Source organism: Pleurodeles waltl, chromosome 1_1 (assembly GCF_031143425.1).
Source record: "Pleurodeles waltl isolate 20211129_DDA chromosome 1_1, aPleWal1.hap1.20221129, whole genome shotgun sequence".
Lineage (NCBI taxonomy): Eukaryota > Metazoa > Chordata > Amphibia > Caudata > Salamandridae > Pleurodeles > Pleurodeles waltl.
Window position 1 is genome coordinate 282850483 of NC_090436.1, and position 26272 is coordinate 282876754.

At 48.2% G+C, this 26272-nt stretch overlaps 1 protein-coding gene across 1 annotated transcript in view; it reads left to right on the plus strand.

Annotated features, from left to right (window-relative positions):
- Positions 1 to 26272, plus strand: part of ITGA1 (integrin subunit alpha 1) — a 795992-nt gene that overhangs the window by 350278 nt on the left and 419442 nt on the right. Inside the window, exon 6 of the mRNA XM_069221693.1 lies at positions 17598 to 17725. Coding sequence (XP_069077794.1) covers positions 17598 to 17725 — 128 coding nt within the window. The remainder of the gene's footprint in view (positions 1 to 17597; positions 17726 to 26272) is intronic.

The following is a 26272-nucleotide window of genomic DNA, read 5'->3' on the forward strand; positions in this document are numbered from 1 at the left end:
AAAAGAGATGGTGGCAGCAACAGAGAAGCTCAGGTGTCCATCCGTGTTTTTTTTTGCCCCAGACTACCCAAGAGGGTGGTTCCTGCTTATGTAGAGGGGGATGACATAGACAAGTGGTTGGAGGCCTTTGAGAGGGCAATCCAAATGAGAAGGGTTAGGACTCAATACTGGGGTTCACTTTTATGGGAGTTGGTCCCCAACTCAGGGAGGGATAGGCTTCTGACCTTAAGTGGGGAGGAAGCAAATTCATACCCTAGTATGAAGAAGTGCTTAACCAAGAAGTTTGGTCTGACACCAGAGCAGTATAGGATGAAGTTCAGGGACACCCAGAAGGTCAATACCCAGTCTTGGGTTGACTTTGTAGACACCTCACTTAAGGCACTAGAGGGCTGGATTCATGGTAACAAAGTAAATACTTATGAGGGGTTATACAATCTGATCATGAGAGAGCACATCTTGACCAATTGTACCCAAGAAAGGTTACACCAGCATCTAGTGGACTCTAAGCTGACCCACCCTAGAGAGATGGGGGAGGCAGCTGATGAGTGGTTGAGAACCAGGGTGGTTGTCAAGTCCATGGGGGGAGACTCCAAGAAGGGGGGTTCAGGTCCCCAAAAACCTAAGGAGGGAGGTGGTAAGCCCATCACAGAGACTCCCTCTGTACCCCAGAACCCTAAGAAGGAGGAGAGTAAATCCCACTCCCACTCTGACAAGCAGAGACAGGGAGACCCAGGGTTAAAAAAGCTCTTGGACAGTAAGGCTTGCTTTGACTGTCAGCAGACAGGTCATTTCAGAGAAGATGCAGCCTGTCTAAAGAAGGTGGTAAGCACTGGGCTGTCCAGTGTAGCCATGGAGGAGGACTCCTCAGATGATGAAGTCCTCCTAGCATTGAGCTGGGAGACAGGGCCAGATGGTAAGCTGGTGATCCCTGAGGGTGGGAGTAGGCACTCCCACCCCATTCAGGTGAATGGGATCCCTACCACTGGCCTGAGAGACACCTGTGCCAGTCATACCATAGTGAGTAACCGGTTAGTGACCCCAGACATGTATGTCCCAGGAGAGACCAGGAAAGTCAGGATAGCCACAGGGGAGGTCACCTCCAAACCTGTAGCCATAGTGCCCCTAGAGAGGGGGGGTATCCTTGACTGGTTTAGGGTGGTAGTCAGTGCTGACCTCCCCCTAGATTGTATCCTGGGCAATGACCTCCCAGAGGTGAGTCTGCTCCCAGATGGGGTGGTCACCCAGGGCGCCCCCAACCCAAAGTCCTGGGGAGTCAGTCACTACAGTTAGGGGACTGGAGTACCCAAGAAAAGGAAAGAAGAAAAGGAAGGGTAGGCCACTCTTAAAGAAAGTTCCAGGGAGCCAAAGGCGCCAGAAGGGAGGGAGTCCAGAATTGCCACTGGTGAGTCCTGAGTAGTCAGGCAGCTGTCCAGAGACTAAGGTGGTCATTACAACCCTGGCGGTCGGTAAGACCTCCAACAGGCCGGCTGTAAAAAATTTGCAATTACGACCGTGGCGGAAACCGCCAACATAGACAGCCACTTTAACACTCCAACCGCCACGGCGGTACAAACAAACAGCGTGACGGTCACTGCCAACAGACAGGCGGGAGACAATGTACCGTCCACACTATTATGACAGACCAATCCGCCACCTTTTCCGGGGCGGATTCACCACGGATAAAAACACAGCGGAAACAGGAATCCCGAAGGAAAAACGCTCACCTCTACACACCCCACGAGAATCGAGGACGCCATGGACCCAGAACTCCAAATTCTACCTACAATAGTCTTCCTGCTCCTCTACCAGGAGCACCAACGCCGGCGGCGAATACCACGGTGAGTACTGCACCTACGACACAGGGGAGGGGGGAGGCAAAAAAAAGGGATACACACACGCAACACCCCCACCCCCACCCTCACCCTCTACAACACACACACTAATACATGTTGATACATTACAGTTACACCCCCCAAACCACCCGGAAAAATGCAAAGACAATAGTAAATGAGTGTAACCATTGTAATATATTAAAATCAAGTAGGCAGAAATATATATGTATATACACCATGTACAAAATATATACCAAGCATAGTAGTCCAGGTAGTGCACTAAGAAAGTCCGTGGAACACTGGGACCACACGGTATGGGCGACGCCCACACAAGATCCCCGACCATGACGGAGAGAACACTGCAGGGGCATCAGACAGCAACTAAAAAGGCACCTCAGGGGGAGGGAAAGGGGGGGCACCTCAGCCGCTTGAGTGCACAATGCAAAATCCACGAGAATGCCACATGCCCACTGTTCAATCCTGGGGAGTGCAAAGCCACAGTCTCTCAAGTCTATACAGTGGGTGGGTTGCCCACTGTTCAATCCTGTTGGAGTGCAAAGCCACAGTCTCTCAAGTCTCTACAGTGGGTGGGTTGCCCACTGCCATTTCCTGGGGAGTGCAAAGCCACAGTCTCATAAGTCTCTACAGTGGGTGGGTTGCCAACTGTTCCATCCTGGGGAGTGCAAAGCCACAGTCTCACAAGTCTCTACAGTGGGTGGGTTGCCCACTGTTCCATCCTGGGGAGTGCAAAGCCACAGTCTCACTAGTGGAAGACAGTCTCCACTGGTTCTGGAGGGGGCATGGTGCCCAGAGTGCTTCACCCTGCTAGGGACATAGGTAGTGGATGGCAATATCCACTGGTTCTGGAGGGGGCATGGTGCCCAGAGTGCTTCATCCTGCTAAGGACCGAGGTAGTGGATGACAGCCTCCACTGGTTCTGGAGGGGGCATGGTGCCCAGAGTGCATCATTCACCCCGTGACGGACTCAGTTGCGTCAGTGCCCCTGCCGCTCATGGGCTAGCGGTGCTTGAGATGGCGGTGCCCTGTGCAGCGGTGCTTGAGATGGCGGTGCCCTGTTCAGTGGTGCTTGAGACGGCAGTGCCCTGTTCAGCGGTGCTTGAGACGGCAGTGCCCTGTTCAGCGGTGCTTGAGACGGCGGTGCCCTGTTCAGCGGTGCTTGAGACGGCGGTGCCCTGTTCAGCTGTGCTTGTGACCGCGGTGCCCTGTTCAACGGTGCTTGAGACAGCAGTACCCTGTTCAGCGGTGCTTGAGATGGCGGTGCCCTGTTCAGCGGTGCTTGAGATGGCGGTGCCCTGTGGAGGGTCTCAGCTGCTGGTGGTCCTTCATGGCCCAGCGGGGCTTTTGCTGGCGGTCCTTCATGGCCCAGCGGGGCTGGTGCTGGCGGTCCTTCATGGCCCAGTGGGGCTGGTGCTGGCGGTGGCCTCCTGGGCAGCTGGGCTGATGCTGGCGGTGGCCTCCTGGGCAGCTGGGCTGATGCTGGCGGTGGCCTCCTGGGCACTGTGGATGATGGCGGTCTTCTCCGCCTTTGCTGCTCTTCCCAGACTTGCCGGGTTTCTTGTGGACCTTCCCCACCTTGGGAGGTGTCACAGCTGACTCCACACTCCCAACGGGACCCCTGGGAGCAGCTTTGGTGGCTGAAGTCTTCCCCCTCTCCCGCCGGGCACTGGCCAACTTCTGATGCTTCACAGGTGGGGGACTGTCTGTGCTGTGGTTCCGTGCCACACTGGCTGCCCTGGTGGCCGGGGCACTCCAGATTCCGGTGACTACAGGCCTGGAGATGTTGTGGCTAAGGTTCAAGTTCGGGACCTATGAGACAGACGGGGTGGGGGAGGTGTGGGAAAGAGGTCAAGGTTGGACAGGAAAAGTATTTTGGACACACTGGGATGGGTAGCTGGAGGGGGTTTGGGAGTGGAGAAAGAGGTGGTGGTTGTAGGAGGTGTACGTTTGGTGACTTTGGGTTAAGGTGCATGCGCTGGAGTCTGTCCTGAGGTGGATGACTGTTGGGTGGGTGTGTGCCTACGTTTGTGTATCTTGGGAGGGGACATCACAGACACACTGGGAGAGGACACAGGGGACCTGTGAATGGTAGTGGGGGTGGTGACTGCACGTGAGTGGGGTGTGGTGGTGGGTGTGCTGGAGAGGGACGTAGTGGCTGTAGAGGTAGTGCATGCAGGTGTGAGTGTAGACGGGACTGGGAGGGAGGAGGGAGATGAGGAGGAGGGGGAAACAGTGGAGACAGTGGATGTTGGTGTATCTGCGTTTGTGTGATGCTTGTGAGAGTGCCTGTGGGATGTGTGGTGCTTATGTTCGCCTGAGCTTGCCTTCGGTGTTGAGGTATGTGCATGTTGGTCTGTAGGTGTGCTTGGGATACAGGGGATTGGGTCGGGTGGAGGAAGTTGGAGGGGGGTGGCTAGAGACGGTGACAATGGCTGCCATCAGTGCTGAGGCCAGAGTCTGAAAAGCTCGCTGACGGGCCGCCTGACCAGAATGAATGCCCTCCAGGAATGCATTCATCAGTAGCAACTGCCTCTCTACACCCTGGATGGCATTGAAAATGGTAGACTGCCCAACAGTGAGGGACCTGAGGAGGTCAATGGCCTCCTCACTGAGGGCAGCAGGGGTGACTGGGGCAGGGCCTGAGGTGCCTGGGGCGAAGGTGATGCCCACCCTCCTGGGTGAGCGGACACGGGGCAAAGGCTGAAGGGCTGCTGGGAGGGCGGTGCTGGTAGGGGGGTGGGGCTGTACCTGTAGATGCGGGGGTCACAGATGGTGCCGCCACCACAAGGGAGCTCCCATCAGAGGATGAGTCTGTGTCGCTGGTGTCAGCTCCTGTCCCCGCCGTGGAGCTCCCTTTGCCCTCCGTCCCACTGGTGTATTCTGACTATGTAGTCTCGCCCTCCAGGGCCATGTGGGATGCAGCTCCCTCGTGTTCCGGTGCCACTGCTCCTCCACCTGATGATGCTAATGCACACAAGAACAGGGAGACCACAAAAAGGGGGGGGGAAGACAGAAGAAAGACATGTTGAGTGCATGCATTACCGCTACCGTTGGCGGACACAACAGACACAGAAGCCCCCTGCACTATGCCGCGCTCTTGGGCTCCACTGTTCAATTCCTGGGAAATGGCCTACAAGGCTATGGACGACATCTGCACACATAGATGACACAGGGGCATGACTAGGTCTACTTGGCACTCTACAGAGGTGGGCTGGTGTGCCACATGGCCTGCCTTACGGAGGGGCCTTGCCTACAGAACTCGCTCTGGCCTAGGGAAACCCACAGCCCACCTCCCCCACCCAGTCCCCTCCAATGCGCGCAAAGTCAGCAGAATGAGAGTGTACTCACCCCACTGTGGCTGCTGTGGTGCCCTCAAACGCCCATCCAACTCCGGTTAGGCCACCGCCAGGATCCTGAACATCAGGGGAGTCATGGTGCGATGGACACCCCTCCCACATTGGGAGGCCATCCCCAGCTGAGCCTCCGCCGTCATCTTGCTCCAGCGGCGAATGTCCTCCCATCTTTTCCGGCATGGGTGCTCCGTCTGTGGTAGTCCCCCAGGGTCCGGACGTCCTTGGAGATGGCACGCCAAATATCTTTTTTCTGGTGGGCGCTGACCTACATGAAATGTACAGGGGAAAAAGAGAAGTTATTACCAACTGCACCGTCAAAGTGATTGGCCCCATCCCTACCCTTGCCATGTGGCACATGCATTCACCGTCTTTCATGCATGCAGCACTCTCCCCCCTTCCTTCTTACATCCAGCCCTCTCCACACAGGCATAGCCCATACAACATGCTCCCTGTGTACTTACCTGTTTGTCTGGAGGACTGTAGAGTAGCGTGTACTGGGGGAGGACCCCATCCACGAGCTTCTCCAACTCCTCCGATGTGAAGGCAGGGGTTCCTTTCCCCAGACACTCGAGCCATTGTCTCTTCCAGACCGAGGTCACAGCAGCACTTGCAGTGTAGGTCCTCTCCTGTCGAAGATCAGGTATCGAGTGATTGAACAGATAGAAAATGGCGGTCACGTCCGCGGCAGTGCGTACCGTCACCGCCGGCGAACATCGTCATTGGCTCCTGGGACCCATAGTGTCCAATGTTAACCAATGCAGAATTGCGCCGCGGTCTTCGACCGCCTACCGCGACGGTGTACAACGCCAGCCCAGTTACCGCACATCCCATTGTCCTACTTTAGAGGTCAGACAGCCGCCATTTCAGGGGCCCACAGGGCTTCATTTCCAACTGCGTCACACATAACTAGGCCTAGACTCAACACACATACAGGCCACATTTTGTGTATGTTTGGTGTTCTGGGTAAACTGTGGGTACGTACCTCTGAGTTGTTTGACTATGTGCTCGCTGTTGTCCTTCATAGGCACCGTCCGCTGGGACATGTGAGGAGATGGCGGCATCCTCTGGTGTACCGACCGTTGGTGGACCTGTCAACAATGGAGGAGCGACATTTGATTATCACCTACAGGCTTGACCGTGCCACAATCCAGGAACTGTGTACCCAGTTGGAGCCAGACCTGATGTCAACAATCCGCCATCCCACAGGAATCCCCCCTCAAGTGCAGGTGCTGTCAGTGCTCCATTTCCTTGCAAGTGGTTCCTTTCAAACAACAGTGGCCATAGCATCAGGGATGTCCCAGCTTATGTTTTCCAACGTATTGTCCAGAGTGTTGTCTGCCCTTCTGAAACACATGCGGAGCTACATCGTTTTCCCTCAGGTGGAGGATTTGCCCACAGTGAAAGGTGATTTCTATGCCCTGGGACACATCCCCAACATCATAGGTGCCATTGATGGGACCCATTTGGCTTTGGTCCCCCCCACAGGAGTGAACAGGTGTACAGAAACCGGAAGAGTTCTCATTCTATGAATGTACAGATGGTATGTTTGGCAGACCAGTACATCTCCCATGTGAATGCCATGTTCCCTGGCTCAGTGCATGACGCCTACATCCTGCGGAATAGCAGCATCCCTTATGTGATGGGTCAACTCCAGAGGCACCGTGGGTGGCTATTAGGTGAGCAAGAGGGTGATCGAGCGGACCTTCAGCCTCCTGAAGGCCAGGTTCAGGTGCCTCCATATGACAGGTGGATCCCTATTCTAATCACCAAAGAAGGTGTGCTAGATCATCGTGGCCTGCTGTATGCTTCGTAACTTGGCATTGAGATAACAGGTGCCTTTTCTGCAGGAGGATGGTCCAGATGGTGGTGTTGTTGCAGCTGTGGAGCCTGTGGACAGTGAAGAGGAGGAAGCAGAAGAAGAACACATGAACAACAGGGACTCAGTGATCCAGCAATATTTCCAGTGAGACACAGGTAAGAGTACAGACCTGCCTACTACAAGTACTTTAACTCTACTACCTCTCTACTGTGTGTCGTTTTCACCCAGTGTATGGTCACTGAGTTGTCACTTTCAATACGATTTCACAGATGTGGGTCCCACTGTGTGACATCTGCTTAGATTCCTCATGGACTAGAGCTGTGTGACATAGGTATGTTGACATTACAATTGAAAGAGCATTTTGTAACTGTAATTGCTAATACACTATTTCAAATCACAGACAGACTCCAGATTGTGTTGTGCTTTAAGTGTGTTTATTTAAGTGCTCAATATTGGGGGGGGGTAGTGAAATGGTGAGGGGTGATGGTGGAGGAAGGTCCATGGCAGAGTCCAGTCTATTAGTCTCACAGGTGCATTGCCCAAATGGGCATAGGAGGTGGGGCTGGGGCAGTTTAAGTATGGACAGGGTGACAAAATGGGACAGTAGGATGACAATCAGGGTGGTCTCATTTCTTGGCGGGGGTCTTGGCATAGTGCTCTGTCTTTGTCCTGGATCTCAGGGACCGTTTGCGGGGTGGTTCTCCCTCTGCAGGGGGTGGGGTATGGTGTGGTGGTCCTGTGGCAGGGCGTCCTGTCCACTAATGCCGACGGAGGTGGTGGGCATTTCATCGTCCATTCTAGTGTCAGTTGTAGTGCCACAGTGTTCCTCCTGGTGTTGAGTTCTTCCTTCAGCACCTCTACGGTGCCCAGGGTGGAGCTGATGGTTCTGAGTTCCTCCCTGAAACCCATATACTGTTCCTCCTGCAGGCGCTGGGTCTCCTGAAACTTTGCCAGTACCGTTGGCATTGTCTCCTGGGAGTGGTGGTATGCTCCCATGATGGAGGAGAGGGTCTCGTGGAGAGTGGGTTCCCTTGGCCTGTCCGCCCCCGTTGCACAGCAGCCCTCCCAGTTCCCCTGTATTCCTGGGCCTCCGTCTCCTGGACCGTGTGCCCACTACCATTGCCCCCAGGTCCCTGTTGTTGTTGGGGTGATGGGTTATCCTGGGTTCCCTGTAGTGATGGACACACTGCTGATTGACGTGTCCTGGGGACAGAGGTATGGGCCTGCTGGGTGGGTGCTGTGCTGGTGTTACCAGAGGGTGGAATGTCTGTGGTGGTCTGTGACTAGGTGAGGGGAACCGACTGTCCAGAGGTCCCCAATGGGCCGGGCTGGTCATCTAGATCCAGTTGGACAGAGGTGCTCTCATCACTGTGGGCCTCTTCTGTTGGTGGTGTGGACATGTGTGAACCCTCCTGTCCAGTGACGTTCGGTAGGGGTCCTGCAGGGGTATAAAAGGATGGTTATTACATCTGTGTGTGTCATGGTGTGCAATGGGTGGGTGACCGTGTACCCCAGTGCTTGCATTCCTGTGTGGGACCTTGTGTGAGGATGGGGGGGTTGTATGGGTATGTGCAGTGGGCATGCTTTATTGATGGGTGTCCATGCTTTGTTGTTGCATGCAGGGCTTGGTGTTGGGATGGGTGGTTTGTGATGTTGGGAACATATGTGAGGAGTTGGGGTGCTGGGGGTGAGGGTGAGGATGGGGGTATGTGATGGCATGCATGATAAGGTGGGGGATGTGATAATTAAGGTTTGTCTTACCAGAGTCCATTCCTCCACCTACTCCTGCGAGGCCCTCAGGATGCAGAATCGGCAAGACCTGCTCCTCCCATGTTGTTAGTTGTGGGTGAGGAGGTGGGGGTCAGCTGCCAGTCCTCTGAACTGCCAGGTGTTTTCTTGAGACCTTGGAACGCACCTTCCCCCGTAGGTCATTCCACCTCTTCCTGATGTCCTCCTGAATTCTTGGGTGCTGTCCCACTGCGTTGACCCTGTCCACTATTCTTCGCCATAGCTCCATCTTCCTTGCAATTGAGGTGTGCTGCACCTGTGCTCCGAATAGCTGTTGCCCTACCCAGACGATTTCCTCCACCATGACCCTGAGCTCCTCCTCGAGAACCTGGGGTGTCTTTGCCGTGCCATGGGGTGGTGTAGGTGATGTGTGGGGTGGAGTGTGTGGTGATAAGTGTGCTGATATGTAGTGGTGTGTTGTGTGAGGTGCGTGGAAGTTCTGTGGGTGATCGTGTTGTGTGCCTGTGGATGCTGTTGTTCTTGCTGGTGCTCTCTCTCTGGCCTTCTATCGAAATTTTTTGTCGTGGGGGTTTGTGGGTGATGTGGGTGTGTGTTTTATATTGTAATGGGTGTGTGGGAGTGGTGTGTGTATGTGTATCAGGTGTGTGTATTTGGAATTGTCCAATGTGGCTGTGTTTTGTAGAAGTGTGTATATTTTGAGCGCGGCGGTGTGTACCGCCAATGGAATACCGTGGTTGAAAGACCGCCACGTGGATTTATGTGTTGTGATAGTGTGGGCGTATTTCTGTTGGCGTGACGGTGAAGGTTTTGTTTTCACCAGTTTATCACTGACCTTTGGTGTGGCGGAGTTGTGTGGGTGTCTGAATTTTGGCAGATTCCAACATGTAGGTCATAATAGCTGTGGTGGAATTCCGTGGCGGTGTGTTGGCGGTCTTCTGCACGGCGGTAAGTGGCTTTTACCGCCAATGTTGTAATGACCGCCTAAGTCTGAATGTACAAAGTTGACCGGGACCTCCCAGCCAGCGTATCCGTGTAGGGCTCCAAGGACGTCGAATCAAGATCCAGGTTTACCCCAGTTGAAGGATTTTCACCTCAAAAAAACAACTAAGTCCGAAGGTAATTTCTCCACCGAGGATTCCTGCGACGCGTATCCGGGGAAGAGTTCCAGGAGGTCGGATTAGACTTGCAGGTTCGTCCCGCTGAAGAAAATCTTCAGAAAAACGACTAAGTGCGCATGAAAACTTTTGACCGAGGCCGCCCGCGGCGTGTAGCCGAGCCGGGCTACATCACGGTCGGCCTTAATCTTTGACTTTGCCCCGGTCGAGGTGCAACCAGATGACCAGATTGGTGCTTTTTGTTTCTAGGCGCTAAAAAAACAATAATTCCTTAAAAATTCATATCCCCGGTTCCCCTTATCCGATTTTATTGGTTTTTGTGTCAATTTAAAGATAAAACTATAATCTATTTTTATAAATTGGTTTTGGATTTTTAAACTGTTTCCTGTGTTTTATTTAATTACTGTTTGGTGATAATTGAATACTTTACACTCTGACTCCTAAGTAATTTACTGAGAACTAACTGGACCCAAGTGGAGGTTAGTGGCCTATTGCTAAGTGTAAGTACTTACCTGCCCTTACCAATAACCCATTTTCCAACACTACCCTTTCAGAGGGTGCCTCTGACATCACCTGCCTGGCCTGGCCAATCAGATGCTACCAGAGTTCCCTGCCAACCTTGGAATGAAGATGGTAGAACCCAGAGACTCTCTGGAGGAGTCCGGCCACCACCCCAGGGGGGGTGTGGACAGGGGAGTGGTCACTTCCAGTTTCACACCAGAGCAGGGACTGGGGGGGGGCCCTGAACCAGTCTGGACTGGTTTATGCCTGGAGGGCACCAAATGTGCACCTCAAAGCAAACCAGTGGCTTGGGGAGGCTACTCCTCCCAAGTCAGTTCTAAAGGGAGAGGGTGTTATCTCCCTCTCCCAAAGGAAATCCTTTGTTCTGCCTTCCTGGGCTTGATCAGATCAAGCAGCAGGAGGGTAGAAACCTTTCGGAGGGGTGGCAGCAGCTGGGCTTCCTGGAAAACCTTGTATGTCTTGTGGTAGCAATGCTGGGGGTCCTCTAAAGAGTCCCTAGAGAGTATGGAATCACACTTCCAATACTTGCAACAGTATTGGGGTATGATTCCAACATGTTTGATACCAAACATGCCCAGATTCAGAGTTACCGTTATGTAGCTGGACATAGGTAGTGACCTATATCCGGTACATATATAAAATGGCGTCTCCGCACTCCCGAAGTCCAGTAAAATGGGGCTGAAGTTCATGGGGGCACCTCTGCTAGTGCAGGGGTGCCCTTACACACAGAAACCTGCACCCTGCCCTCTAGGATGAGAGGGCTTACCAAAGGGGTGACTTACAGTGACCTGTAGTGAAACCAGATGCTTGCAGCCGGTTCACGCAGACTGCAATAGCAGGCCTGCAGAACCCTTTGCATGGGCTCCCTGTGGGTGGCAAAATAACTGCTGCAGCCTAGAGGGATCCCCTGGAACTCCAATGCCCTGGGTACCTAGGAACCATATACAAGGGACTTATATGGGGGGATCAGTATGCCAATTGTGGGAAGAAAAGGTTACTATCAGCCAAATTTAGAGGGTTAGCAGGATCCCAGTGAACACAGTCAAACACGCTGACAACAGGCAGAAAATGGAGGTAATCATGCCAAGAAAGAGGGCACTTTCCCACACATTATTATCACAAACAGATAGGTCATCAGTCATAACAAGCTGCAATTGACGGGTACAGCTTCAAAGAGTTTGACCATCGGAAACATATCTGTGTACATCACTATCACCATTTTGGGCAAGGATAGAAAAATCCCAACGTTTCTAGTAAAAGGAAATTACCTGGGCCAGCCATGTTCTTATTGTCATATAGTACGGGGGTGCCACAAGTGAACAAAAGTAACATACATAACTGCATCAAAACATGTATGGATGGTCTTTAAAATGGAATGAAATGGGTGGGATTTCAGTTTGGTCTGCTGTGGATGCTGTTTGAGGATTATTATGGATTATGTTTGTATTGTGGGGTGAGGGGGAGAGTCATCACATTTGGAAAAGATGTAAAGCCCGTATACAGGTAGGGCAGGATAAAAGCGGTAAGTCTTGTGAAAGAAAGTGTACTACAAATAAAATCAAAAACTTTCCGAGCATCAGCTAGTATGTCCACCATGCGTACCATCATGAGGAGTTGTCAGAGATGGACATGCCACTGGGACATGGAGGGAGCTTTGGGTTTCTTCCACGCTGAAGCTAAGGCATAACCAAAGGATAGAGCGGTCTCCTAGTGTTTGATGATTTAGGGATGGTGCTCAGAATCCTAAAAGAATGACCTTCACAGTGATTGGGACTAGGTAGTCTAATATTTTATTAAGTTGAGCTAAGATTTCTCCCCAGTAGGGTCGTATGATTGGGCAGTCCCACCAAATATGTTAGAGGTCACCTAGTAGTCCACAACCTCTCCAGCATCGGTCTGAAGTGTTTGGGTGTATCTTCTATAGTTTTGCTTGATGCGGATACCAGTCATATAGCACTTTTTAGCATGCTTCACAAAGGCATAGTGAACGGTGAAATTTCAATTTGTCATTCCACAGTGTCCACCATTGCTGATCAATAATTGGGGTTCCAAATGTGTGTTCCCAGACTTTGACATAGTGAGATGGGTCAATGCGTGTATTGGATTTCAAGAGTGAATCAAGAAAGGATATAGATTCCCGTATAGTCCCTGCTCTTTTCACAAACTGATCTATAAGGAGAAGCTCTCTGGTGGCAGCCTCATGAATAGGTAGAGATAAAACCCAATGCTTAATTTGGGTATAGTGGTAGATCTCAGAGGTGGGTAGTTGAAAGTTGCAGCAGCAATTCTCAAATGTCAGTATATCCACCCCAAAAAACAGACCTGAGACCGTAAGGCATCTCCCCTCCTTCCATCTGTCAAAGCGACCCCAGTGCCGTGCTGACTGGAAGGTGACATTATAGTGGATAGGTGTATGGGGGGAAGGAAACTTCGTCAAGCCATTCAACCTACTTACATTATCCCAAACCTTCAGTGTGGTAGTGGTCAGGGAGCTCAGGTATGCATTGTTTGGGCAATCACATTTGGGCTTCCATCAGGACATCCCAAATCATCTTTCCTACCACTGCTCTATCCATGTGAAGCCATTGTCTATCAGAGGCTCTACGGTACCATTCATCTATGAATCTTGTTTGGGCCTTTCTGTAATAGGCCGTGAAGTTGGGTAGTGCCAGTCCGCCAGCATCTCTGGGGAATGTCAACAATTGGTGGGAGAGACAAGCCCTATGGTTTTGCCATATGAACTTTGTTACCATTTTGCGGGTTGTAGGGAAGAAGTCTCCTTCTATTTCAATAGGGAGCCCCTGAAAGAGCTGTAGAATGCGTGGTAGCACATTCATTTTGAAAGCGTTGATACGCCCTAGCCAAGTCAAATACAGTGAGGCCAACACTTAAGATCTGCTTTTAATTTAATTACCACAAGAAACGAAGATAATTTGCTTTGTAGAGGTATGATATTTTGGGAGTTATCTTTATACCCAGGTAAGTAATTTCTTTTTTCACCCATTGGAAGGTATAGGAGTTTGCTATTTCTTCCATCTCCCCCTGCGGTACATTAAAATTAAGTAAGAAGGATTTACTGAGATTCACTGAGAGGAACCCTGCCACCAATTCAAAGAGATTGAGCCCAGTTTTTAACACCGGGAGGAAAGTCTGTGGGAAGGTGAGGAACGGCAAGATAGCATCAGTGAATAGGGAAATCTTATGGTCAATTGAGCTAAAGTGGCAACTGTGAATAGATGGTTCTGCCTCTAACTTTTCTGCAACTGACTCCATGCTGGGGGCAAAGAGTAACGCGGGCAAAGGACATCCCTGTCTGGTACCTCAGGAAAGTTTGAACTATTTGGGGAGCACCATGTGCAGTACCACTCTACAATAGGGGTTGTATAGTTAGCTTGTATCATAGCAATGAAACGTTCTCCAATCCCAAACTGACGTAGAGTGTGGAAAAAGAAGATCCAATTCACTTGGTCAAAGGTTTTTTCGGCATCCAGCTCCAAATATGTTCATATTAGCAGCCTTCTCGACCAAATGAATCAGATTGATCTGGTTGTATTAGTTATGGCATGATACATTCTAATCTGTTAGCCAATGTTTTTGTGTATAGTTTAGTATCCATATTAAGTAAAACCATTGACTGATAGGGGCAATATAATTTTGTTCCCTGACAGTAAACAATTTTAGTGTTGACCAAGAACAGTGGGGTTGGCAAGAGCAGGGAAATAGTCTCAGGAAAATTGTTCTGGAAACAATGTCCTTTATGTCTTTGAATCAGTTGGCAAAGGTGACTGCTTTAAATGCCTTGAGTCATGTGAATCATTGGACTGAATCTACTTAGATCTCTGTACTTCCACAACATTGCATTCCACAGCCCTGTTTTAAATGTAGATGACTGGTTAAGCTCTCTCTGTTGCCCATCTCCTCCTAAACACACAACACAGAGCTGCATGGAGCAGCTTAAAAACCACTGGATTTGTCTGAAATGCAGCTAGCCATGGAGGTATACTATCATAAACGCACTGACAGTTGCCCTAACACCTACTACTCATCAGCCCAAGGCATCATATTATAGTACTGGCTCCATAGTCTGCTGTGCAGTCATAGACTCTCTTGCTGTTTCCCCTGCAGTTAATGCACATTTGCAGGCCTGCATTCTCACCTACCCTTACCTGACCTCAGTAAAAGTACATACAATCTCACAAGTACTTGAAGTGTAGCTGATGATGCTAATGACCGAAACCACCTCAATAGACTACTACACCGTTCATCCTGGAATAGATCTACAATGCACAGCTTCAGACATGCTGACTGACAACTACCTGATGTTTGGAAATTGTGCAGGAAGTGCCCCGCCCCCTAAACAGCTAAACGTGATGTTGAGCTAGGGCAGAATCGAAATGAAAGGGTGTTCTGCACTTTCCTCCTTTATAAAGGAGAAATGTCAGCTCAGTAAGTTGTAAAGTGTTATTCAGTGTATGAGAACCATATTATATCAGTCAATCTCATGATGATGTTAAGCATGTCTATAAGAAAATGCCCCTTTTTGCATGTTTTTTACTATTCACACTGAGACACTATTAACCAGGCCTCACTGGATGTGTTCTGACCCCTAAATCATGTCAAAATTAGTTACACTCCTGACTGCCATATTTAACTTACTTAGTCCCTAGTAAATCGTACAAAAGTGTACCCAGGTTCTGTAGGTTAAATATCACTAGTGGATAGCAGGACATATTGTGCCACCACTGAAGTGACAATGCAAAGCATACTGTATATGCTGTTTTAAATCAGCCAAATTGATCTGGCATAATAAACCTTTTGCCAAGTATAAACCTTCCTTTTTGATACTTATAAGCCAACCCTAATATAAATGCCCAAGGGGCAGAGTGCATGGTATGTAAAAGTAAGACATTCATATTTTATATTCTACATGTCTTAGCAGTGAAAAACCTCCTACGTTTTTTCAGTGTAGCAAGGCTGGCTCTGCCATAGCAAAGGTTACATCATGACACCTTATAATGGTTCTCTTCAGTTTGGGAGTAGCTAGAAAAATGATTCAATGGTTCATTCTCACAGTAATTTAAAATCCAACTTAATGATCAAATAGATTTTATATTACTATTTTGAAAATATCACTTTTAAAAAGTTGTCTTTTTCTGACTCGCCAAATGTGCCTTTCCACCAGTGTTCACTCTCATCCTGGAGCTCAGTGGCTCCTTGACTAGGTGTGAAGTAGCTCATATAGCTGAGACAAAAGGAGAGGGATTGATCATCCCCTGACACAATGGCCATCTTGGCTGTGCCCAGGAACTTAATTAACTTCAAACGATGGCTATCCATTCATTGGCAGATGTAGCTCATATCAAGGCCTGCCTCCTATTTGTCTTCGTAGCCATCTTGTCTCCAAACCCAGTGGTAGAGGGAGCTACCCCAGAACTGGTTTGGAGTGACCAACAGGATGGCTGTGCTCATTATCATAGCACACCTCTGGGTCGGCAAAGGGAGCACTGCACAGGGGAAGAAAGGTTATGCCATGTTGGTTTTAGGTAGCGAGGAGCACTGTAGGATAGTTTACAGTAAAACACACAGGAAGTGCTGAAAAAGTGGGTAGGGTCACCTCTGGGATTTTTTACCCCATTGGTTAGGGAATGACCAGAAAGGTTGCCCACCCACGGGCTGATACCTTGGCACCCCCAATACCCTCCTCCGAATACTTCTGGACCTGTGATGACAGAAAAAGGAATGTCCCTGCTGTTGTAACCTGTGAGCAGAACTCTAATGGCTGGACCTGCTCCCACTTGCACATGGGACTGAGGAGTGGACTTCAAGGGTCAGTTGACTGAGACTTCCTATTAAGCTTCAGGTACACAAAAGCTACAAGAAGCCAACTTTCCTGAGAGAGCCCAGCTGACTAGTTACAACTGGAATTTCCCTGGACCCTGCTGGTGTTCACCTAGAGTTAGTGCTGGACCCTAAGAGATGTCCCTAAGCCCTGGGGCCCTTAGATAAGTGGCAGAGTGTACCCCTACTACCTAACCATAAACCCTGGAACCTTTCAAGGATTTCTGCATGGAGAACCTACAGAAAACCATGGCAAACCTGCAAATCAATACGAGGAAGGTGCATTGCTGCTGCATCATCGCTGCTGCAAAGATTCAGGCTACTCCCGCTTAAAGCTTTTCTACAGCAGCAAATGCATTTCAGTGGATGTCAAAGGTATCCAGCCTAGTGACGCCCCATTCAGTTGCAGTTTGCAGCCTTGCCCCAATGGAGGAATCTGAGCTCAAAAAAAGTGACTACGTTTGACGGTAGGAATCTAAACCGGGGGAAGGTGCCAAAAGTATGAGACCAGCATGGATTCTTTCTTGAGGTTACATTTTGAATTAGTTCTGCTCAGAGCGAAAGTAAGCTGCTTCACCAGGATTTCATCTAACAGCTATCTAGCCTTGTAGAAACCATCTTGGGCACAGCCTGCTAACTTGCCCAGCAAGGATCTTCAAGTTGCATGTCAGAGACTATAGGCCTGAATTAGAGTTTGATGGACAGGTTACTCTGACACAAACATGACGGATATCCCATCCGCTCTATTACGATTCTCATAGAGTAACTCCATCCGCCAAACTCTAAATCAGGCCCTAAGTCACAAGGTAAAACTTTTGGCTGGGGTGAAGCTGGTCTCTGTGTCCGAACTGTGCTCCTTTACTGTTAGATTTAACTCACTCCTAGGTACTGGTGAAGCACAACCAGATTACAGCAGTTGCTGCTTAACAATTTTGGCCACCATTTTAATTTTTAAAAATGTACATCGTTCGTTCTCATGAGATGTCATTTTGGTGTCATTTTGCCCATTAAAATATACTCTATTTGTAAAAAGTGGATTTTTTTAATGTGTTTTGGTACTTCTACATTCTTTTCACATTTTCTTAAGTTAGGCTTGTCTGCTTTGTGTTATAGCTACCAGGGGTTGAGCTGAGGTTGAAATTACTGAAACCTTTGCTGGACCTAACAAAAACAGTGACATTGTTATGTGTGGTAAACTACCATTCACCCCAACTAATAATCCGCTTTCACACAACATCATTTTGTGATTGTCACTAAAAAAATATGCTTTTGTGTAGTGGAGTTTAAGTATATTGTTTCAGAAAGCATAACACTGTTATCATTAAAAAATTACTTCTCTATTTTTTTTCAGAATGCACTACCCAGTTGGATATTGTTATAGTCCTTGACGGGTCAAACAGTATTTTCCCGTGGGAAAGTGTCACAGAATTCTTGAAGAGCTTGCTGAAGAATATGGATATAGGACCCAGGGACACACAAGTAAGTACTGTTTGTGATGTAGGCACTATTTAATATTGGCAAAATATTCCACAGAACGAAGAATGATACACGTATAAGAAATGAATGAACATCTCCAGATCCTTAACCTAAACAGTCACCTGGTTCTTCAGCACATTGAATGAATAATATATGGCTTAGTCTTCAGCTTTCAGTAACCTCTCGCTTGTATTCTAAACTAGGCTATTATGCTTTTCAGTACAGAGCTGTATTGTTCTTTTGGTTCTTGTTGGTAACAGTAATGGGCATGAGTGCCAGCTCGTGCATCCTCCACATGTGATCAACAATTGCAGTGGAAACCACATGTAGAATAATGAATGAATTCTCCCCAAATGTCAGCTTCACCCTCACGCAGCAGTAACTCTGTCATCTGTCCCTGAACTCCGTCCCTGAGCTCTCTTGCCAGCCTGAGCTACTACACCAAGGAATCCATGTTCTCAAATGAATACCGGAGATAAATGTGTGCAACAGCACCTCGGCATTCCTATCGACTATGGAGATAGGGATGCTGGCTAAATGAAGATAGATATTGTTCGAAACACTAAAAGTTAGATGCAGAGAGGCAGGTATCTTTCAATATATAGAGGTCGAACAGTTGATAGTGTGGACGCACGTGTTACATTTATAAATCCCATACACTAATCAGCATTTTTTTTTATTTGTAGTTTTACCTTTCCTTGCTTAAATATATTTTTTCTAAAGCAATTGGTTGGAGCTGGCACATATAGTGTTAGTAGTCTACCTGCATTTATCCCCCTTTTATTTACAATAGGTGATGGTTAGTTGCTGTAACTTTCCTTTGGCTATATAATTGCATAAAACTAGTAATCCAATAACTCTTTGGTTATTCTTTGCATCGAAAGCAGTCGAGTATCTTTCATACCCACTGTTCTAACATTGCCCCTACGGTACAGGATATATAATTTCAGACTAGCAGCTGCTTGCTAACATTCTGGGGCATGATTCTATTTTTACTTATTTATTTGGTGAATGGTATCATGTCACCTCACTTCCACTGCGTCAGAGTGACTCTCATTTGGCTTGAAATATACTTTCTTTGTATTATTTCCACAACAGAGTACATATACGAATAAATACCTAATACCAAACAAGTAAAGAATCCTTCAGGAACAGATGGCAGTTGTTCTTCAGCAAGGACCACGTGTGCTTCTTGGGAAATGATCTTGGACCGGGAGCTTTTCCACATTCAGAAATCTACCCCGCAGACACAGTTCTACCTGGAAGCTGCACTCTACAGCCTGGTTGACTTAACTCGTCCTCCTGGGAGAGCCAGTAGCGGCAGCCTGTGTCCTTTTAGCTGGCACAGGAAGGGTCCTTCTACATCGCAAAAGGACTACTCACCTCTCCTGGTGAACCAAACGCAACTCAGCCTTCATTCAGTACGCCGATGACATTGTCCTAATGAACCACATGCCAGTAGGTCTTCAGAGGTTGATAACTTCCCTGACAAGCTACAGCACAGAAAACGACCTTCAAATCAGCAATAAAAAACCTATGGTGGTGAATATCTCCCACCATACAAAAAATAAAACTGGTAGCAGTTTCACATAGAGAAACAAGTTCCAGACAAGGAAAACATATACATATATGTGGCAGTGCTCTCTCGACCAGGCCTGCCTTGAAGAAGACGCCCTTATCACACGGGTGCACCCAGTAGGTGTAAACCACAGCCTGCGCTGCTCTGGGAGCGGCGGGCTGGCCGGGATCAAGCCGCTACCCTTCTCCAGCGACGAGCGGCAAGCGTGGGAGTGGCTGGCCGCTGTGTAGTGTTGTGTAGCGCCCACGGCGACGGAGACAACTAAAGGGCCACGTCACCTCAAATAATTTGAAACCTCAGTCCAAATCATTAAAATCCAGAATGAAATTCCTTGCATATAAACTTAAACAACCCTTCGTTAGAATCGAAGTTAACAATGAGTTATACATTTTTTTACCGTCCTTATCATACACTCCAAATTATTGCAAGGCAGAAATGCAAAATTGAGATGCGTTACAATCCATCCTGTACAGATCACTGTTTCACTTACAAAAACACAATGCAGGCTCAGATCAGACTAGAATTCAGTCTTCCAAGACAAAAACTTGTAACGAACGGAGAATTCATCACACTTTCCAGAAAACTGTGTGATGCTTCAAATAGCTCATTAAATAGCCTGGTCTGTACGGAAATACAGTCTGCCAAACCTGGAAACCAGTGGAAACGATTTCTAAATCGAGCTTTAACCACGTTGCAACTTTCGGAAAACTTTTGAGTCATAGAAGGCCACAAATTCTCTTCCACCATGTTATAGTCAACTAGCCTTGAATAAGACATGCCGCGCACAGATACTCACTGAAACTGCAAAAGATTAACAAAAATACAAATACAGCCACATAACGTAGTAATTAATAATGTCAGCACAACAAGCAAAAATGGGACGATAACAATGATTACACAATCACTGTGTCAACAAGAACAAAACACCCACAGTGTGAATAGCTGCACATCACAATAGAAACGTTGCAAATTGACACCCAACTCATGCAGGTCAATGCTCAAAACAAAGAAAAATTACAAAAGTGGTGGACCACGAACACATGTTCGAGCTCAATATAAACTAAAAAAGGATGGTGTTTGCATGAGGTCTAAAAATGCCCTATGCAAAGGTCAAAATGCAAAGACCATACCGCCTCCAAAAAGGTAAGCACACTCAGCAGGACAAGTAAAATGTGACATGGCAGTTTTATGCTGTAGCCCACTGCCCAGATGTGCCTGAAGCTATTGTACTCTTATTGCACTTTAGCAACCAAGGCACATTAACACTCGGGGAACCTGAACAATGTGTACGCTGTCTGTCATGCAAGTGGATATATGCATTTTCCAAGCTCAGCTTCATCTTCATTCACTTCGTGAGTGGACTTCAACTGGATGCTGGAGAGTACAGAACCATGCAGTTGCCTGGTGAGTAACTTTCATTATCTAACCACAGTAACTTAATGGAGGTACTACAAGCCACACACGCAAACATGAGGCATCATAGAGCACAGTTTAGGTCAACTGAAGTCTTTTCCACATATCGGGCATCCTAATCAACTCCCCAGAAGTGGTGTTCAAGGTTATCCTTGCCTACCATCTATGGCATACATCACCTTCTGTCTGTCGATAAGTACTGACCTATTACTTGCACTTTTTCTCAATCCTGGGCCACAAGCTCTGGCAGTGCAGATGTTGTTGAGGGTGCAAGTCTGCAACAACTAGTAGACCTTGGCACCAGTCTGGGAGGCTCTCAAAAGTTAATGTGCAGTGGTGAGATAATGACATATGGTAAAATCATATGCCTACATGCACCATGATTAGACAACATTGTTTGCATCTTGTGGAAGATATATGCCTGGTTGAAGCAGCTATGTTTTTTTTTTTTACTTTTATTATTATTTGATTTAACAGTTTGCAGTGACATTTCAGATAAATCACACATTAGCATATGTTCAAGCAACCAATGCAATGCAAACAAAAAAAACAGTTTCTGCATGAAATCTCACATCAGTATATTGATCTCTCAGTCTGATTAGTTCAGCCCCTCTCCCCACCCACCACACCCAGGATGGCCCAGATGATTGTCCCCAAGTCAAGTGTCAACCCCAAGCGAGCACTGAAAGATGCATCATAATCATTTGCCAGCAGGGAGCCGCAACCGTCCATCCAGTGTCCAGGGGGTCAATGGGAGCATGATAAAGAATCTGGGGGATGAGCAGGCAAGAAGGTCTCCTGTGTTTCCCAGATGTCTCTGGGTCTAGATCTGTGTGGTAGTAACTCAGCATATACTTCGAGTTGATCCTTACTGAATTTTAAGTCTCACAGCTATTCTTTAAATTTAGGTGCGCATCCCCTGCCCCATCTGCAAGCAAATGTTCTCTTTGCTACTAGGACGCTGAGAGATACATATCGCCGATATCCCACCTCTATTTCTGCAGTGTATCCCAGTACTGTCATCATGGGGGAGAGGGTAAGCAGCGTGAAGATCATTTGGGACAGGGCAGTCTCACTAGTGGTGTCTGGGGTGTATCAGCCAAAAGCATATCACGGCCTGCAAATTGACCTTCCCTGTAGCGGTCACCCCATGCGTGTACTCCAGCTATTGCCAGTATGTTTCGACCTGCTTGTTTGCAAGTGGTCGGGAAGGCTACTTGGTGATGAAGTGAAATAGCAGGTGAATATATTAATTGCTTGCCTGTGTTCTTGGCCAGCCTGCACCAGGCTGCCTGTGTGCAGGCTCCAGTGGAAGCAAGGGGTGCTGCGCATTGGATCCCGGGGCATAGATATGAAGAAGATGGGGTTGGGCCATATAAACCTGTTCAACCGCTAAATGTGGCATATGGGGGAGGGCGGTACCAGTATATCTCATAATGGGCTTGCACACAAGCTTGATACAATTCCATATCAGGGGCTTCAAAATCTCCGTGGTCGAAGGATTGGGAAAGTTTCTCCAATTTCAGCTGAGGCTGTCTCCCCGCCCAGGCCAGACAGATCAACTGTGTCTTGAGCATGTTAAAGAATTGACATCCCAACGAGTATGGAATATTAAGGGACAAGTATAATAATTTATGCAAGATAGTCATTTCCATGAGGGAGATAAGACCTGCCAGTGATAGGAGCAGTGAAATCTAGTGAGTGTATTTGTCTGTGATGTTTTCTAATGCAGTGCCATAGTTTGCTCTCAGTAGCTCCTCACTGTCCCGTGTCACCTCTTTGCCCAGGTATCGCAAGCTCAAGTCGCACCATCGCAAGGAATAGTCTGGTTGGAATCAGTGTTTTTGTGGTTAGCGGGAAAATCTGAGACGTCTCTCATTTTATCAGTATACCTGATAGGCCACCAAAGATGACAAAATCCTGCAACACCTCCTTAAGGCTGTTTATAGGGTCTATATGGTATACTGTGACACTGTTTGCATACAGGGATATTAGGCTATGCCTGTCTGGCAGTCTGAAAGCATAGTGCCTGTGGTGTTGATGCAGTTTGGCAGCCAGGAGCTCCATCACAAGCGCAAATAGCAGGGGCAACAATGGACATCCCTGTCGCATTTCACAGATGATGAAAAAAGGTGTAGATTGTGCACCTTTCACCTGGACCTACACCACAGAGTTGGTATAGAGTAGCGCAATCCAGGACATAACTGCTGGCAGAAAACCCATGTGACATGAGATGGCCATCAGGCAATCCCACTCCAGCAAATCAAAAGCCTCAGCCTCAGTGGCATCTAAGAATACTGCTGCTGCTGAGAGTTTTGGATCAATACTTTGCAGGAGCACTACAAGCGTATGCAAGTTATGTGAGATAGCTCTCCCTGGGATGAACCCTGATTAATCTGGCTGCACCAGGAAGGTCCTCAATAGGCGGTTGGCCAATATTTTTGCTAGTATTTTGACATCACAGTTATTAAGGGACAGTGGTCTGTAGGAATCACAGCTATAAGCTGGTTTGTTTGGTTTGAGTAGTGTAATAATCAGGGCCTCTCTCATAGACAGTAGGACATCCCTGTTAGCTTCGGAATAGACTGCCCCTGGCAGAGGTACAAGGATGCCTTTGTATGTCTTATAAAAGTCAGGTGGTAGGCCATCTGGGAAAGGTGCCCTCTCTGACTGCAACTGCATTATGGCCTTATATATCTCATCGCTATCGATATCTGCTGCTAAAAACTCTTACTGCACATCGCTAAGCCAGCCTAATGCAACATTTTCTAGATAGGTGTCTACATCCACTGACTGTTGACCGGTGGAGGTGTAGAGATGTTCATAATATGTCTCAAACACCCTGATTATACCAAAAGACTCCAGTGTGATGAGACCGCTGTTATCTTTTATCTCAAGAATAGTGTTAGCAAAGCGAGGTGCACGTATCCTCATGCCCAAGGCACACCCCGGGCTCTCTCCCACCCCATAGGCCTAAGCCTGTGAGTATTTACCGCAGTATAAAACATCCTTTTCAGCAGTCTCCTGATATTCAGAAAAAGTTGACTGGAGCTGCTGAGCAACCCCAGGATTTTGGGATGTTGGAAGAGCAACTTCTAAAGAGAGGAGTGTCGCTTCCATCTTTTTTAGCATGTCACGTATATCACAGGGAACACCACCACTTTTGGCCAGACATAGGTCACGAGTCCTGACTTTGAAAGCCTCCCATACTGCACAGACTTTGGATACTGTATTGCGGTTGTCAGCGAAGAACTCTGTTATGGCTCATCACAAAAGGGGGGGTCTAAGAGAAGGGTGGGATACAGCCACCAACCAACCAGTTGTGAGCTGTGAATTGGCAGGGTTAGTACCATAAGCACGGGTAATGATCTGAGTAGGTGAGCTATAAAATGTGTAACAGCTCGTACCTGCGGAGTGAGGGCATGAGATATGAGCCAGTAATCTAATCTAGTCCAGCTGGCATAGGCACCTGAGTAGTAGGTTCCCTCCTAATTTTTTTAGGGTGAAGCCAGCGGCAGCAATATAGTAGATCATGATTGGACATTATAGACTGAAGGTGAGTGGCAGAGGTTCCATGTGAGCTGGTGGTGGTGTTCATCCTATATAGCGTGCCATTGAGTGCAAGATTGAAATCTTCCCCCCAGAGTGTATAGGTGGATCCAATATCTGCTATATGACCCCATTGGCCATTGAAAAAAGGGATCATCTGTGTTAGGACTGTTGCAATTTACAATGGTGATAGATAGCTTTGCCAGTCTACCCCAGATAATAGTGTATCTTCCCTGCAGATCATCCCGAGTCCCCTGAGGCACATACAGTGTGCATTTGCGTACCAGTATTGCTGTGCTCCATGAATATGAGGACTAAGTGGTGAGTTGACAATAGGAGGCCCAGCTCGTGGGAGCACTATCAAGTACGTTCAATGCATACTTAATTCTCGCAGGTAGAGCACAGTTGCATAGTGTGGTGAAGTTCACATTGGGCCACCAAGTCCCATCTGGATCAATACTACAAGTGCCCTCAGCAGGTTCCGCAGAGCCTAAGTGCCGGCCCAGGCCTGTGCCTCAGTCCCGGTTACCCCCTAGGGTCTTCAGGATCGTTCCCGCCCACCCAGGGAGGCACATCTCAGCAGCAGGCTCCGGCAGGACAAGCAGGCTTCGGCCACCCCACTCCCACCAAACATGTGTCCAGGTGCAAGTAGGGCACACCTCCCAGGTGCTGCGGTCCAGATCTCACTCAGCGCTGGCTCCCAGTCCCGGGCCGCCTTAGAGCACGGCCCCTTGGAAACCTCGTCGGCCTACTGCTCAGCCTCACCTCTCAGCCTTTGCACACCTCACCTCTGTCCCAGCACTGCTCCCAGCCATGCCTGCTCCTTCCTGTCAGTCCGGACGGCCACGGCTCTCTCAGGCACAGTGGAGCATTTCAATCAGGGCAGAGCCTCCGTTTCTCTTGTGGCCAAGCCAGGCAGCTGGGTCACGCTACTGTTTGGCTGCCATTTTGGGCCTAGTTCCTCCATGCATCTCAGCCAGGGGCTCATCTCAGATAGCTCTGTAAGGGCGTTTTCACACATCGACTTTCGCAGCAATTTGTCTCCACAGAATAATGAATCATTGACAACTGGAACAGGGTTTCATAACTACCTCCTGGGGTAGGATTATGTCAGATAGTTTTCCCAGGCTGCAGGAGCCTCAGAGCTGTGCAGCCATCTTGCTCGCCAGCTCTCTAGCACCCCCTGAAGCAGCTATTTATAAAGACCAATAAACATGTATTTTCCTGTAGCCCACAATGACCGTGCTCTGTCGTTAACACATCACAGACTATTGTAATCTTGGCTGAAAAGTCATGTATTGTTTATGGTGAATGCCCTCATCAAAGTCTTTTACATTTTTTCTGTCTAAGCTACTCATTATGTGTTTTCAGGTGTGTGCAAACTCATAGATTTTTCATGTGTATATTCCTCTAAAAAACTACTGAAATTCCATCTTGTACATGGTGAGGTATCAACTGTCAGTCAGGACTAAAAGGTACTCAAGGTATGTACTTGCATACAAAATGCTTGTGAGGTACCAAAATAGACTTGTGAGAAGGGAATAAGATGCTGCAAACATCCTTTTCAAGGGACTTCAATAGACATAACTGTTTCAAAACAAGTCAAACATGTCTCACAAGAGAAAATAGGAAATTGGTGTAGGCTTACACAAAAAATGGGAAAACATGCCTACTACAGGTTATCCAATAAACAGTCTCTACAAGAAACTATGCCTGTGTAATAAAAATTGCTCACACCAGATGATTTTATCGCATCAACACACTAATATGTTATCAGGTTGATTGTGTGCCTCTGCCATGTTTTGCTCTGGTGTACTATTTGTTGTTGGCTTGATACATCTACAGTAATGCAAGGCAGTGCAAATCACAGGGAGGCGTGCTATGGGTGTAGTGTGTGTGTTGGCCCACATCCACCCATGCATTGTGACACATTCCCACATTTAGCAACACTGTTGGACCTGGGCATGCATTTGAATTGTAAGCCTCTCCACCACAGGTGCAACAAGGAG